Source organism: Bos taurus, chromosome 8 (genome assembly GCF_002263795.3).
Source record: "Bos taurus isolate L1 Dominette 01449 registration number 42190680 breed Hereford chromosome 8, ARS-UCD2.0, whole genome shotgun sequence".
Taxonomy (NCBI): domain Eukaryota; kingdom Metazoa; phylum Chordata; class Mammalia; order Artiodactyla; family Bovidae; genus Bos; species Bos taurus.
Genome location: NC_037335.1, coordinates 95,185,793 through 95,202,005, shown reverse-complemented (window position 1 = coordinate 95,202,005; position 16,213 = coordinate 95,185,793). Strand labels below are relative to the sequence as shown.

The 16,213-nt window shown below is 38.2% G+C and overlaps 1 protein-coding gene across 4 annotated transcripts in view; it reads right to left on the bottom strand.

Moving 5' to 3' along the window:
- The window catches only part of SLC44A1 (solute carrier family 44 member 1), a 232,341-nt gene that overhangs the window by 64,923 nt on the left and 151,205 nt on the right, over positions 1-16,213 (bottom strand). For all 4 annotated transcript variants that reach the window (XM_024996304.2, XM_024996303.2, XM_059889516.1 and 1 more), the window contains exons 12-13: positions 15,691-15,774; positions 1,394-1,531 (exon numbers count right to left, since the gene is read on the bottom strand). In XM_024996304.2, the coding sequence (XP_024852072.1) occupies positions 1,394-1,531; positions 15,691-15,774 (222 nt within the window). The remainder of the gene's footprint in view (positions 1-1,393; positions 1,532-15,690; positions 15,775-16,213) is intronic.

Below are 16,213 nucleotides of genomic sequence, written 5' to 3'. Positions count from 1 at the left end.
TTAATATGAATTAACTCATTTCATTCTTACTATAAAAAGTTTCTTATTGTAAAAACATGACAAAAATCCAGGAGTCATAATATATGTTTAATTACAAAACAAAATAACTATCTGTACAGTTGTATAATTCTTCTTAGATGACTGTTGCCTGAGAACTTAAAAACTACACAGTGCTATGGGATGAGGGTTAGGGGTGGGAGGGAGGCTCCAGAGGGAGGGGATATATGTATACTTAGAGCTGATTCACACTATTTTATAGCAGAAACCAATACAACATTGTAAAGCAATTATATTCCAATTGAAAAATAAATTAAAAAACCTACATAGTGCTAATCAATGCCTTTCAACATCAAATACGTTTTCCCTTTTCCTTTGCAAGGGAAAAATGTGCTTTTCCTTTCAAAAGCACAGTGGCTGGAGTAAAAAGTGCTCAATAGTAAGAGAACAGCATTTGATGGAATAGTGGCCATCATGATAATGAGTAATTATTAAGGTTATCAAAGCAAAATGAAAAAATACATAATAGAATATGAAGTGAAAAGAGTGGAACAAATAGGTATGTATAGTAGGACTGTTATACTATAGACATATAAGCCTATGAAAAATATGGGAGGTAAATACAAAAATAAGTTATTAGGTTATAGTAGTAGTATCTTAAATTTTCTGAGTATTTTATGGTTTGAAATATAGATACAATGAACCCCAATTATAATGTTATCTAATATTTTTCAGATTTTAATAGCATAGAATAAAAAGATGCTTGAGGACAGTTAACTCTCATTCCCTAACAGTTCTATTTTAAGGGATTTATATATAGTTAACAATGACCATTAATATTCATCAAGAACCTACAATGTCTCAGGCACTATCTTAGGTACTCTACACATATTAATTAGCCTAATCCTCACAACTCTAGGGGTTTGGCACTATTGTGACACCAATTTCACAGATGGACAAAGAGAGGCACAGAGTGGTTATGTACCCTGCCTTAAGTCATACAGCTAGTGAGACCAGGATTTTCATTCAGGCAGCCAGGCTTCAGGTGCAGTGGTCCTAGCCACCACATGGACTGTTTCTTATTTCAAAATATGTCAGGAGAATCACGGGAAAATTACTTAACTGTGTTTGCCTCTGATTCCTCATCTGTATCATGAAGTTAATAGATAATAACAGAACTTCCATTACAAATTTGTTATGAGGATTAAATGAGCACAATACATGTAAAGTACTTAGAAAAATGCCTGATACATATTGAGGGCTCTGTAAGTGCTTGCTTTATATTTTGTGACTTTTACGTTTTTGGTGGGCTTCATATATGTTTTAAATTGAAAAGCAACTATTGCATATATGAAAATTTACTGTATGTCTCAGATAATATACTTGGTTTTATTACCTTGCCTAGGAATAACATGAAATCCCCCACTGTGTTGATGGCAGCTACTCGCAAAGCATTCTCCACGAGAATGACAAAGGCATCCTTCGCTGAGGTGCAGAAATTGGTGCTGTTGATAGCTGTGGCTGTGTATGCATTCTGGACAAAAGCGAAAACAATTCTTTATCAGTAAATGTTATCTTTACAATTTAAACCAAGGATAGTTAAAGCATAGCTTGCAAAAATATTTCACAGTTAAACCCATGGCTTTGGTGAGGTACAGATTTAGATTAAGCACAAGGAAATATAAGACATTAAAAAAAAAAAAAAAACCTGATATGGTAAAGAGAACTCAGATGGCCTAGTTTCGGTCCTTTAAAAACATTGACTTTTATTAAAACACACATAAACCTTTCCAACATTCATTACCTTCTTCCCTGTCTTAGTAAATCAACCATAATTTAACCTTTCCAAGATACTTTGGGTTCATCGCTAGGCATTTCAGTGATGCTTTAAAAGCTACACGCACATATAAAGGCACCAGATTGCTGTGCTGTTATATTGGGAACATCTATTTCCTCCTCCTTGGCACTTTCTTCTGTGCTGTCACTTCTCACAGTTCTAGCAGTAGACATGTGTTGCTGATTTTATACCTCTCCCTCCTGGGGCAGAACATCAAATCCCGTTTGAGAAAACAATGCTTTCTCATTCTCTTGGAGTCTGAGTGAGGTTGACACTACCTCCAGCTCTGGGGGTAAGCTTTGATCGATGTAAGTCAATCAACATGTTTCACCCACAGTGACTGCTTCAGGAATTGGTACATAAACGAATCAGAGCCAATGAAAGTAAAAGATGTTCCCTTGGGCTTCTGGGAAAAAAAGTTTTCTTTCTCTTCCGTAGGTGTTCTGACAGAGGAGCTCTCTCATGTACCTGGATGTAAGGTGTGAGGATACAAACGACCATGCCTGTCTCGCAAACATAATGGAAGTCGGAGCAGAGAGAGAAACCAGGTACCTGCCCTTGGTGACAATCTTTACATGGTTAGGAACCAGCCAGATTCTGTACTTCTCAGTTACAGAAGCTAATAAATACCTAAGAATCTCTCCCCTTCTTCCCACCCCCACCCCTTTCTCAATCTTGCTCTTGTTGGGGCTAGACTGGGCTGGTTTTTTTTCTCCTGTAGTACTCAGAACCCAGCTGACATATTTTATCCAATCATACCTGCTTCTGTCTCCCCATGTTTTCTTTGACTAATAGTCACTCTGATTTTTTTTTTTTTTCTTCTTTTCTACATTACATTCTAGAATAGAACTGACATTTTCTGGAAAATGTGAATAAGTAACATAACATGAAATATGTCTGAGTCTTAAGAAGGGAAAGTATATGGACTTTGCACTGAAAACTTACAGTCCTGAGCAATTTTTGGCTTACTGCTGACTCAAGAAATTGTTGGTGAGCCCAAAATATGAAGTTGCAGGAAAAACGCAGAACACAAAGGCATACTTTACACTGTGTTGTCTGTAACGTTTTAAACACTGAGATCAGAAGAGAGAGTCTTTAATTTATGAGTGTTCCAATTGTACGCTCGTTAGTTATTACGAACTGGGTATGAAGATGAGGTTGGAGTCATCAAAAATTTAATTTGCCATTATATGATTAATTTCATTGGTTAAAAATGCAGAACTTTTCAGGGCCAAAGAGAGACTACTGTACTGAGTAGGTCACTATTTGTGGTTCATAAACTTTATTCGGTATTGGAACAGCAGGAAATAACAGCGTTCTTTGAGAAACACAGTATGATCTTAATACAGGAAATGTCTTCATACAGATTGGCATAGCTTGTATGAGGTAGCCCTCATAGTCAACAATAGAGTCCAAAATGCAGTACCTGGGTGCAATCTCAAAAATGACAGAACGAACTTGGTTCGCTTCCAAGGCAAGCCATCCAAGTCTATGCCCCAATCACTAATGCCAAAGAAGATAAAGTTGAATGGTTCTATGAAGACCTACATAGGTTCTCTAGAACTAACACCAAAAAAAGATGTCCTTTTCATCACAGTGGACTGGAATGCAAAAGTAGGAAGTCAAGATATACCTGAAGTAACAGGCAAGTTTGGCCTTGGAGCACAAAATGAAGCAGAGCAAAGGCTAACAGAGTTTTGCCAAGAGAACGCACTGGTCAGAGCAAACACACTGTTCCAACAACACATGAGACAACATGGACATCACCAGTTGGTCAATACTGAAGTCAGATGTATTCTATTCTTTGCAAATGAAGATGAAGCTCTATACAGTCAGCAAAAACAAGACCAGGAGCTGACTGTGGCTCAGATCATGAACTCCTTATTACAAAATTCAGACTTAAATTGAAGAAAGTAGGGAAAACCACCAGGCCATTTAGGTATGACCTAAATCAAATCTGTTATGATTACGCAGTGGAAGTGACAAATAAATTCAAAGGATTAGATCTGATACATATAGATCTGAAGAACTATGGACGGAGGTTCGCAATACTGTTCAGGAGGTGGCGATCAAAACGATCCCCAAAGAAAAAATGCAAGAAGGCAAAGTGGTTATCTGAGGAGGCCTTACAAATAGCTGAGAAAAGAAGAGAAGCAAAGGGCACAGGAGAAAAGGAAAGATATACCCATCTGAATGCAGAGTTCCAAAGAATAGCAAGGAGAGATAAGAAAGCCTTCCTCAGTGATCAATATAAAGAAATAGAGGAAAACTATAGGATGGGAAAGACTAGAGATCGCTTCAAGAAAATTAGAGATATCAAGGGAACTTCTCATGCAAAGATGGGCACAATAAAGGACAGAAATGGTATGGACCTAGCAGAAGCAGAAGATATTAAGAAGAGGTGGCAAGAATACACAGAACTATAAAAAAAAAAGATCTTAATGGCCCACACAACCACAATGGTGTGATCATTGATCTAGAACCAGACATTTTGGAGTGCAAAGTCAAGTGGGCCTTAGGAAGCATCACTCCAAACAAAGGTAGTGGAGTCGATGGAATTCCAGCTGAGCTATTTCAAATCCTCAAAGACGATGCTGTTAAGTGTTGCACTCAATTTGGCACCAAATTTGGAAATCTCCACAGCAGCCACAGGACTGGAAAAGGTCAGTTTTCATTCCAATCCCAAATGTTCAAAGTACTGTACAACTGCATTCATTTCACTTGTTAGCAAAGTAATGCTGAAAATTCTCCCAGCTAGGCTTCAACAGTATGTGAACCGAAAACTTCCAAATGTTCAAGCTGGATTTAGAAAAGGCAGAGGAATCAGAGATCAAATTGCCAACAACCGTTGGCAGAAACAATCATAGAAAAAGGAAGAGAATTCCAGAAAAACATCTACTTCTGGTTCATTGACTAGGCTAAAGCCTTTGACTGTGTGCATGACAACAAACTGTGGAAAATTCTTAAAGACATGGGAATACTAGACCATCTTACCTACTTCCTGAGAAATCTGTATGCAGGTCAAGAAGCAACAGTTAGAACCAGACATGGAACAATGGACCAGTTACAAATTGGGGAAAGAGTACATCAAGGCTGTATATTGTCACCCTGCTTATTTAATTTATATGCAGAGTACATCATGAGAAATGCTGGGTTGGATGAAGCAGAAGCTGGAATCAAGACTGCTGGGAGAAATGTCAATAACCTCAGGCATGTAGATGACACCAATGTTATGGCAGAAAGTGAAGAGGAACTAAAGAGCCTCTGGATGAAGGTGAAAGAGGAGAGTGAAAAGCTGGCTTAAAACTCAACATTCAAAAAACTAAGATCATGGCATCTTTCATGGCAAATAGATGGGGAAACAATGGCAACAGTGACAGACTTTATTTTTTTGGGCTCCAAAATCACTACAGATGGTGACTGTAGCCATGAAATTGAGACGCTTGCTCTTTGGGAGAAAAGCTATGACCAACCTAAATAGCATATTAAAAAGCAGAGACATTACTTTGCCAACAAAGGTCTATCTAGTCAAAGCTATGGTTTCTCCAGTAGTCATTATGGATGTGAGAGTTGGACTATAAAGCAAGCTGAGCACCGAAGACTTGATGGTTTTGAACTGTGGTGTTGGAGAAGACTCTTGCAAGTCCCTTGGACTGCAAAGAGATCAAACCAGCCCATCCTAAAGGAAATCAACCCTGAATATTCATTGGAGGGACTGATGCTGAAGCTGAAACTCCAATAATTTGGCCACCAGATGTGAAGAGCCAACTTATTGGAGAAGACCTTGACGCTGGGAAAAACTGAAGGTAGGAGGAGAAGGGGACGACAGAGGGTGAGATGGTTGGATGGCATCACCGACTCGATGGACATGAGTTTGAGTAAGCTCTGGGAATTGGTGATGGACAGGGAAGCCTGGTGTACTGCAGTCTATGGGGTTGCAAAGAGTTGGACACGACTGAGCGACTGAACTGAACTGAAATTGGAAATGAGCATATGTGGTTTGTGTTTCAAAAAGGCTGAGAAGGTGGGTTCTCTAGACTGTAAGTGAAGTTGGTGTTGATTCTTAACGTTACTCTAGAGGAGGGGCAACAAAGTTTTTTGGTAAAAGACCAGATAGTGAATATTTTTGGCTTTGTAGACCATATAGTCTCTGCCACAATTGCTCAGTTCTGCCATCATAATGTAAAACAGCCAAAACAGTTTGTAAATTAATGAACATAGCTGTGTTCCAATAAAACTTATGTACTGAAGTACATATTTAGCCCACAGGTAGCAGTTTGAAAACTCTGCCCTAAAATAAATTATTAATGGGGCTTGTTTGGTTGTTTTTATTTGTTTTGTTTTGGGTTTGTTTGTTATTGTAGTTCATTTTTTAGGTGAGTACGGAACTGGTGAGAATTCGGAACTACTCTGGGTTCCTTGAGAATAGATCAGGCTTAGAAAGTTCTGTATCATTTTTTAGCCGACTTACTGTTACATAAGATCAAAAGCACAGTTTATTTTGATGTCATGAGGCTATTCACAAAATGTTTCAAAAGAAGTTTTATAGAAGACTAGGAAATGTGAACCACTGCAGTTAGGTAATTAACTCTTTGGTGCCTGCTGTCTTTTAACTGATAGGAAGCACTGGCCAAAGACAGCATAAAGTGGGCAAGCAGCAGATGAGTGGTACCAGGACAACTTAATAGTATGATTTCCTTAAAATATTGTATATATTAGCTTTTGAGATAAGAGCTGTGAGCACAAGATAGTAATATATTGTGCTGTTGTTCATTCGCTCAGTCGTGTCCGACTCTTTGGTGACCCCATGGATTGCAGCACACCAGGCTTCCCTGTCCTGCACTATTTTCTGAAGCTTGTTCAAACTCATGTCCATTGAGTCAGTGATGCCATCCAACCATCTCGTCCTCTGTCATCCCCTTCTCCTCCTACCATCAATCTTTCCCAGTATCAGGGGCTTTTCTAATAAGTCAGTAGGGTAAAATACCCTACCATATTAACTACACATATACTATCTATGTATGTACACACACACACACACACACACACACACATAATTAATGTTGATGTAAAAAAGCATCATTATAATGCCTAGAATCAAGGATACTGGATAACCCATTTAAAACAACTGGGTGTTGTCTTAAATCTCACCCCTTAAATGAAGACCAACAATGCTTAACTACGTTGTATTCCCCTTTTCAGTTTGAATATAACTTTCCTTGAAAGAAGAGGCAGGACCGAGAGGATCCACATATCTCCAATCTCTCTCTTCTGTTATCATCAGGCCAGCTGAGTCTAAGAGCAGGCCCAATGTGTCCTAACTAAACAACAAAAGTTTTTTTTGCTGCTCTCATTAATTTTGAGAGCTTCACTTTACTTGAGAATTATTCTTCTTCCTCTGCTGCTTCTTTTCTCCCTCCTCCAACCATCTCCACCCATTTGATCTACTTTTAAAGCAAAAGGCTATTTGTAGACATGAAAGGAGGCAGCAGTGATTTCTTTTCTCCGTTCCTTGGTTCCGGGGTTGGATGTGCTCATAGAAATTCAGCCTTCTTGGCAATATTCCTACAGATCTATGCAACTCTTTTATAGTTAACCTAACTGAAAAAAGTAGGTATTTTATAAACTTTTTCCTACTCCCAAGGCAAGAAGATGAGCTGCATGTGATACACAAAGGTCAAGATGATCTCTTTTGGAAGAAAAATGTGCTAAAGATCATAGCAGGCCATTGAAATTTCCCTCTCCTTCTATATCTCTTAGTCTAAAGGATTCACACCAGGGTTCTCAAGAAATTCTGAGTCCTTTGTGGTTAATAAGCATTCTCTGAGCTTTTTGCTGATGACTTAGATGAGATTTTTAGAGCCCACTCACCTTCTTCCTAGACTGCCTTCCTGACATTCAGCTAAATTGCCCATAGAGAGTCATCAATGATTAACATTTAGCCTGTGCCCAACATCTGCTCAGGCAGGACACAGGCTTAAAGACTCAGTTCTTTAAGTCTCACTGGCAGGACTCAATTCTCAGAAGCAACATGAAAGATGATCACCATCCAGAAATCCTTATAAAAGGATGCCTATTAGCCCAAGCGGTCCCTGGTGTGTGTACTTTTGTGTGAAAGGTTATAGTGAAAAAGTACTGGTCCCCAGGCCTGCCTAGCCATAGGTCCCAGAGCACAGATTCTATACTTTCACACCTTCTTCCTTTTCTTCATTTAAGGACCTAGAGATTCTCTTAAAGTTTAAAATCTTAACATAATAACCCACTTAATAGGGCAAGCTAGATAGCGACGGTAGGAAAAGGGGAACAGATGAGTACATCTCTACATGTGGACCATCATACATTAAATAGGGGCAACAGTAATCCAAATGATCCCTTTTGCATTTTGAGTGAGGGATGGAGGAAGCACAAAGTCCGATCTATACCATATATTTCACTCAGTTTGGTTCTAAATACTCCAACTTTTTAAGGGACAGAATTAAAAATATGTTGTAAATCTTAAATAGACTGCATAAAAATTACCACTTGTCTTAGTTTAAAACAGGAAACAGTTTCAGCAGAAAGCTGCTTTCAGCAATTTATATCAGAAAGCTTGAATATTCTCTATAACAATTACTTTTCTTTAAGTTGTATAAAAGCATGTATACATTTGACCTTGAACAACACAGTGGTCGGAGTGCCAACTCTTTCGGACAGTTGTCAATTCCCTCTCCTACAGCTCTTAGTCTAAAGGATTCCTGCCAGGGTTCTTAAGACATTCTGAGTCCTTTATGGCTAATAAGTGTTCTCTGAACTTTCTGCCAACCACTTAGACTAACCTTATAAAAAAAAAAGTGAAGTCGCTCAGCCGTGTCTGACTCTTTGCAACCCCATGGACTGCAACCTACTAGGCTCCTCCATCCATGGGATTTTCCAGGCAAGAATACTGGAGTGCGTTGCCATTTCCTTCTCCAAGACTAACTTTATAGTCTCTGTTATCTATGGTTCTTGCAGCCATGGAGTCAATCACCAGTGGACTGTGTTGTACTAGAGTATATAGTATTTATTTTTAAAAATTCCCATATAAGTGGACCACCATAATTTTTTCATCATAAAAAAATGTATTGTTTAATACATTCACATATTAATTTAAAATGTATTGTTTAATAAATTCACATATTAAACAATACACCCACTGGTGGCCAATACCATATATTAATGACCAAAACAAGATAAAAAGGGGTAGCACCCCACTCCCTTGAAAAAGCCCTGCCCCTTCCCTGGATTAATGCACATGCCTCCCACTCCCCATCATTCGCCTCACTCCTCCTCCCTTTCGATTAAATCCCTCTTGCCAGGGTGAGAAGTTCATCTCTGATGGACCCACACGATCTAAAGCTGTTGTTCTAGGGTCAAGTGTAGGAAGCAGTGTGTAGTCATGGCACGATCCAGGCAAACTTAGATTTGAAACTTCCATTTGAAACACGAAGTAGATCATGTGATCTGCTACAAGGTACCAGACTCAATGTTTTCATGTATAAAATAGAGGAAATGCACCTTCCTTACAGAGTTGGAGAAAGTGGTAACATATATAAAGTGCTTAGTGTACTATCAGGGATTTAAGTAGGTGCTCAAAAAAATAACTCCCACTCATACTATGTAGAGAAAAGCTTTATAATCTTAGGGGTTTATCAGCTGGAGAACAGATGCCCTCCAGTGTTAAATGTATTATCTTCAAATAATGTCCAAGTAAACCAAGACCTGAGTAATTCAATGCCCCAAAGAAACAGATTCTAGTTGGAACAATCCTTCTTCTTAAAGCGAATTTTATACTGTTCCATTAGATGTACAATTACTTTCCTGTCACATCCAGATAAGCACGTGCAGAAACAAAAAGCGGTTCACGGTTCACTCTGTTTATCTGCAAAACTCTAGCACCTATGCTATATATATTTAATGGCCTATTTAAAAAAATCTAAAGCTCTTTTTATTTAAATTGAAGTATAGTTGATTTACAATACTGTGTTAGTTTCAGGTGTACAGCAAAGTGATTCATATATATATATATTCTTTTTCAGAGTCTTTTCCCTTTTAGGTTATTACAAAATATCAAGTATAGTTCTCTGTGCTATACAGTAGGTCCTTGTTGCTTACCTATTTTATATATAGTAGTGTGCTTTAACCCCAAACTTCCATTTTCTCTCTCCCCCTCTCTCCCCTTTGGTAACCATGTTTGTTTTCCATGTCTGTGGGTCTATTTCTGATTTGTATATAAGTTCATTTGTATCATTAAAAATTCACTTATATTTGCTTAAGATTCTACATACAAACAATACTATATAATATTTGCCTTTCTCTGTCTGGCTTACTTCACTTATCATGACAACCTCTAGGTCCATTCATGTTGCTTCAAATGGCATTATTTCATCTTTTTTTTATAGTTGAGAAATGTTCCATTGTGTGTGTGTGTATATGTATACACACACACCACATCTTTATCCATTCATAAAGCTCTTTTTTGAAGCCAGCTGTATTTTCCACACTGCTTGGCACATAGCTGTGGACTATGGAATTTCATATCGTGTTGCACAATGACTCTGGTCTACCCCACTTCCATGTCAACACTCCTCTCTATTATCCTCTGTATTCTCTACAGCAGTGGCGACCAACTGGTAGCCTATAGACAACTGATGATATGTGGCCCAAAGACTATACAATGTTTGCTCTGGCTCACTCAGAATTATTCTTTTTTTATTAGTTGTAAACATTTTAATAGCAAAAGATAAAATGCAAACATCCAGAATTCTGGCTTCTCTTATAAAACTGAAGGGTTAGAAACTGTCTATAAATTCTCACATGGCAAAGGTATATTAGAGCTAAGTGGTGACAGCCTTCTTTGGATGGAACATGAGCTCTGCAGGTGACCACTCTCTACTGCTCGCTATAGCTCTGGACCCTGGCTGCTGCACTCAGTCCCGTGAAGGATATAATGAACCTCAAGTGGCCCTTCAGGGGTTTATGTTGTCCGGTTCCACTCAAGGCTTTTAACTTCAAGTTGCAAGTTTTCTTTTTTTAAAAAAATGTATTTATCTATCTTGGCTGTGTCGGGTCTTAGTTGCAGCACACGGGATCTTTGCTGTGTCACACGGACGTTTCACTGTAGCGCACTGAATCTCTAGTTGTGGTGTCCAGGAGTTGTGGTGCATAGGATTAGTTGCTCTGCAGAATGTGGGATCTTAGTCCCCCGGGATCCAACCCACCTCCTCTGCACTGCAAAGTAGATTCTTAATCACTGGACTGCCAGGGAGATATCTCAGGTTGGACGTTGGCATACAGGAGGAAAATGATGTAAAGTGACATTAACTGACTCATTGTTAACCATTTCCAAAGAGTATTACAAAAACCCAAACTCCAAATGAGAGACTCTGCATGTGAAATGTGAGCCACAGTGCCTGGCACATGATAAGTGCTCAGGAAATGATAGCTGGCATTGTAATTGGTATTATTATTTCACTGTACTCCATTGAATAAAGATAACCTCAGAGAATAGACAGGTGATTATATAAGAAGTTTTTGAAAAATAAGAATGCAAGAGATTTGCCCCACAGGACATCTGAGATATATAATGAAGCTATAATAAATATTCCAGTACTATATTCATGTAACTTATATAATACTGCACATCAACTATATTTCAAAAAAAATTAAAAACAAATAAACACAAAAACCCAAACCAAACCAAACAAAAACTCAATACTGGTAGAAGAATAGACAAATCAATGGTATAGAAAAAAAAGCCCAAAGATAGACTTAAGTACAATATATAAGAATTTAATACATGATTGAATTGACATTTCACTGCAGAAGAAAGGATAGATTAATCATTAATTGGTCCTGGAACAACGGATTGAATCCCAGATAAACTTTTTTCAAAGAAGGGAAACCTCTAAAGGACTACAAGAAAAAAAGGTAGAATAATTATTTGATATTCGAGTGGGAAAAACTTTTCTAAGTAGAAAAGCCAAGAGAGAAACCACGAAGGAAAAGTTAAACAGACTTGACAAGAGAAAATAAAAATTCAGTTCAGTTCAGTTCAGCCGCTCAGTCGTGTCCGACTCTTTGCGACCTCATGAACTGCAGCACTCCAGGCCTCCCTGTCCATCACCAACTCCCGGAGTCCACCCAAACCCATGTCCACTGTGTCGGTGATAAAAATTGATGTACATTATAAAAATATAAAAGAAGTTAACTGTGGGCATTACTACAGAATAAGATTCTCCACTCACTGAAGACTTGCTGTGTCTAAGCCCATGCTCAGAGCACCGCAGACTCTCTTCATACTCATGGTAACAGGCAATGTAAACACTACTGTTAGCCCTACTTTACATATGAGGTTCAGAGCTTATCAGACATTAATTGAAGTAAAACACTGCAAACTTATTCTCAAAGCTATTATTAAGTATATTAATGAAAGTGTTAAGTAGTTAGTCAGACACAAGTGGGTCCCTGCTCCATCCTGGATGGGGCCATCTTTCCCTCTCTGACCCGGACACTGGTGATCAGAACATGCCCAGAGATCCTCCCTTAATTGTGGTCAAGACAGTTAAATTTCCAGACTTATCAGGCCTAAATAAGATAAAGCCTTCCATCACATGTTGGCACAGGCACACCAAGCCCTAAAACCCTAAAAGGTGACTCAGTGTAACCTGGGGTTCATTATTCTGTATTTGTAATAAACTAGTATTGCAGGTTTGTCCCGGTTCCCCACCCCCTTGCCCTGCCCCTGCATGGGTTTTGCTTGGGTGCTTGTGGGTAAGTGCTTGCACACAAGGAGAAAAGTTATATAACCTAAAACTGACAATCAACATGTCAAATGATGCAGGACATAGGGAGGGACTTGCCACTACTTTGAAAAACCAGTCCTATCCCCAGCTGGAGGGCTGCTTCTAGTTTCCACACAGCTCACTCTCCTTTTTTCTCTTGGGAGTGTACTTTTGCTTTGCTTAATAAAACTTCTGCTGCTTAAAAGTGTTCTATATCTTTTGATTGAATTCTTTCCTTCGGGAGGTCAAGGACTAAGTTGCCATTTTGCTGGTAACAAAAGTGTTATGTTAGACGCTGAGATCATGGGTGATGTTTTTTTCTTGTTTTGGTTTTCCAAACTCTTCAGTATTTTATAGTACATTTACTGTCAGAGAAAAGACACATTATAGAACTACCTTTTGAATTCTTTGTCACAGCTCTGTTATCTTAGAGTAAAACACAGCGAGTTCTTTATAAATAAATAAAATGGGGTAGGGAAAGAGTGATAATAACACTTACTAGGTGTCTACCAAAAGCTAGACACTGTAAGAGTTGACTTATCTGCATTATATTTCACCCTAACCTAAAGCCTATGAGGACAGGTATATTTTTTCCACTTACTGAAGAAGGAAACTGAGACTCAGAGGTTTCACCGAGCTTGCTAGGGAAGGAAACACATCTTCAACATCTGGGCTCTTTCTACTGTGGCTTCACACCTGTAGCAGAGCACTAAGGTTATACCTGCTGACTGCATGTGATAGTATTTAAGTGTCTTTTCTTACATTAGCAGATCATACACTTATACCCTGCTTTCTCAAATTTTAGAAAAGTCTCCGGAGCTCATTGATTCAGTACCACCATGATCCCCATCATGTTAAGTACTTCAAACAGATGGGTGCCCATCCTGCTCTGAAATATTTCACAGGAACAAGGGTTAAAAAATTCCACTGGCAACTGGTACTTATGCTTAAAATTAATCTGTCATGGCAAGAAGTATTCTAATATTTTTAATATGTTGACCTCATCTCAACATTTCTATGAAAACAAGAGACATGACGCTCCAATGGTAACCAGTCTCCACATTGGAATACTTCATATTCCAAGTATGAGTTTAGAATCACTCTCCCTAAACCTTCACTCCCATAATTGGTTTGCTACTATGTCAATGCTTTCCTTGAATCTTCAAGCATCATGCCTACCTCTTGAAGATGCAAAATGCACAAAACTTGTACAAGAAACACCAACTTGTAGTTTGGATATACATCACAGGACTATTAGGACTAACTTGCTGACTACTGTTTAGCTTGGAATGAGCTGAAAACTTTATATATGTTTTCACCTGGTTACCATCTTGATATCATGTGATTTGTTTCCTTCCTTCAGCACTTCTCCTTTTTGAGGTCCTTACAGTTTCACATCATTCTCTTAATCTTTTTTAGTCCAAATATTTGGTGACTAATCATTCATTCAAAAAACATTTAAAGACCACCTATTGTATACTAGGCACTATGGCAGTTCCTGCAGAGACAAAAATAAGATCCTGTCTTTAAGGAGCTAAAAATCTAAAGGAGGAGAAGAAGTAAACAGACAACTCTCATACAGTGCTCCTAGTGTTTTCACAGAGGTATGAACTGATATCGTGCACTGTCAGAGGAGGAGCTGCGGTAATGAGGGAAAGTTTCTTGGAGGTGGTGCTCAGGAAGAATCATTAAAGACCAATAGGAGCTAGTAAGACATTGGAAGGAAGTTATTTTCTGCACATTTTGGAAACTGTGAGAGCAAAAGGTGCCTGTGGGAAGCGAAAACAGACAGCTGAGGTTAGCACATCTCTCTGAATATAAGCTATTTAGTGACGGATACAAAATGTAATGATGATTATCATTACTGCATCCATCAACTTTTTTGATTAAGATGACTTGTTCCAAAACCAAATTTTAAAAAACATAATTTTGCAGAATGTTGTGGCTGTTACTAATTATTTTAATAATGACCTTCCCAATACTTTACATCCGAAGAGTATTATGAACCACAGGAAAGTATTTTGCTAATGAAATGTGAAATCTACTTCTTCACATTAATCATAGAACTCCAATAAAGCAGACTCCAGGCATGCTCAACACCATCACCACAGGACTCTCTCCATTTGACTACATGTGAGTGAATGGACAGTGCAATGCTATCTTCAATCACTTAAAGGTTAATGGTGAGAAAGTCAATTTTTATCTTTGGTCTATTAGATAAGGGCATCAGTACATTAGAATTGATTTTTAGGGGCTGGAGAAAAGTGGTTAAGAAAAACAACTCAAGATGAAAAGAGTGTTTCACAGTGAGAGTCCTACATGCTCAGATACAGAAAGACAGAGGACCAAGCCACTCCTCTGTGAACTGTTACTCCATAAGTATCAATCCCTCCGTTTGACCTTAGGAATAGCACTTTCATTGCTAGTATTTTCCAGGCCAGTACCACAGTCTTCAGCAGCTGGATAAAGCAAAAACAAAAAAGCCCCATGGCATGTTAATTTTGAACAACAGTAGACAGTTGCAAAAAAGGAGTAAGTGTCACAACAACTTTTCACTAAAGCTTTCAAACAACATTAAATGAATTAAAGAACAATGGCTAGCGTAGACACGATTCTCAGGGAAAATCAAAGATAAAATGTGAATTAAGGGATAAAAGATAAATGATTTTCCTGAAAGATGGACTCTAAGGAAATTTATCCATGTATTACAATTAATTTTGCTCAGTTGTGTTCAACTCTTTGTGACCCCATGGACTATACAGTCCATGGAATTCTCCAGGCCAGAATACTGGAGTGGGTAGCCTATCCCTTCTCCAGGGGATCTTCCTGACCCAGGAATTAAACTGGGGTCTCCTGCAATAATAAGCTTTGGGAAGAATATACATTATGTTTCAAAATAAGAATATGATTAAAATAGTTATACTTGATCAAGGCACAATGTACAACACCATGAGAAAAAAACGTTTTTCAATTAAACTCAAAAACTTTATCTTGAAAGAAGAAACAATGAACCTGTCTTTGAAAGTGAGTGTTAGATGTATTTTTAAAATCTTTTACCTGATTTAAATAATTTAGGCACTTTTCAAGACACCAAAGGCAACAAATGCAAGATTTCAGCACACATCGAGCACAAGCATTTTCCTGGAAAGAATGAATAATGAAAATAATTAAAGACCAAAGAATCAAATCATACCAGGTAGCATATTATAAATTTTAGAAAAGTAAAAATTAAGAAAAATCACAACCCATGCTCTAAAGCCTCCATACTCATCCTTTTTTCCCTCAAAATGCAATGGTTGAATTACTTTTAATCAGTTCAATTCAACATTACTTAGTACCTATTGCATATAAGATAGAGTATATAAGACCAACAAAGAAGTTAAAAGCATTAAACGTAACAAAGGTTAGAGTCAGAATGATACGATCCTAGTGCCATGAAAGTGGAGAAGAGAGAGAGAAGATGCCACTTGGGAGGTTAGAGGACTCAGGGGAGGTTTCTAGGAAGAGGGGGCATTTGAGCTAAGCTATGCAGAAATGCGACATGACTGAAGCGACTTAGCAGCAGCAGCAGCATGCAGAA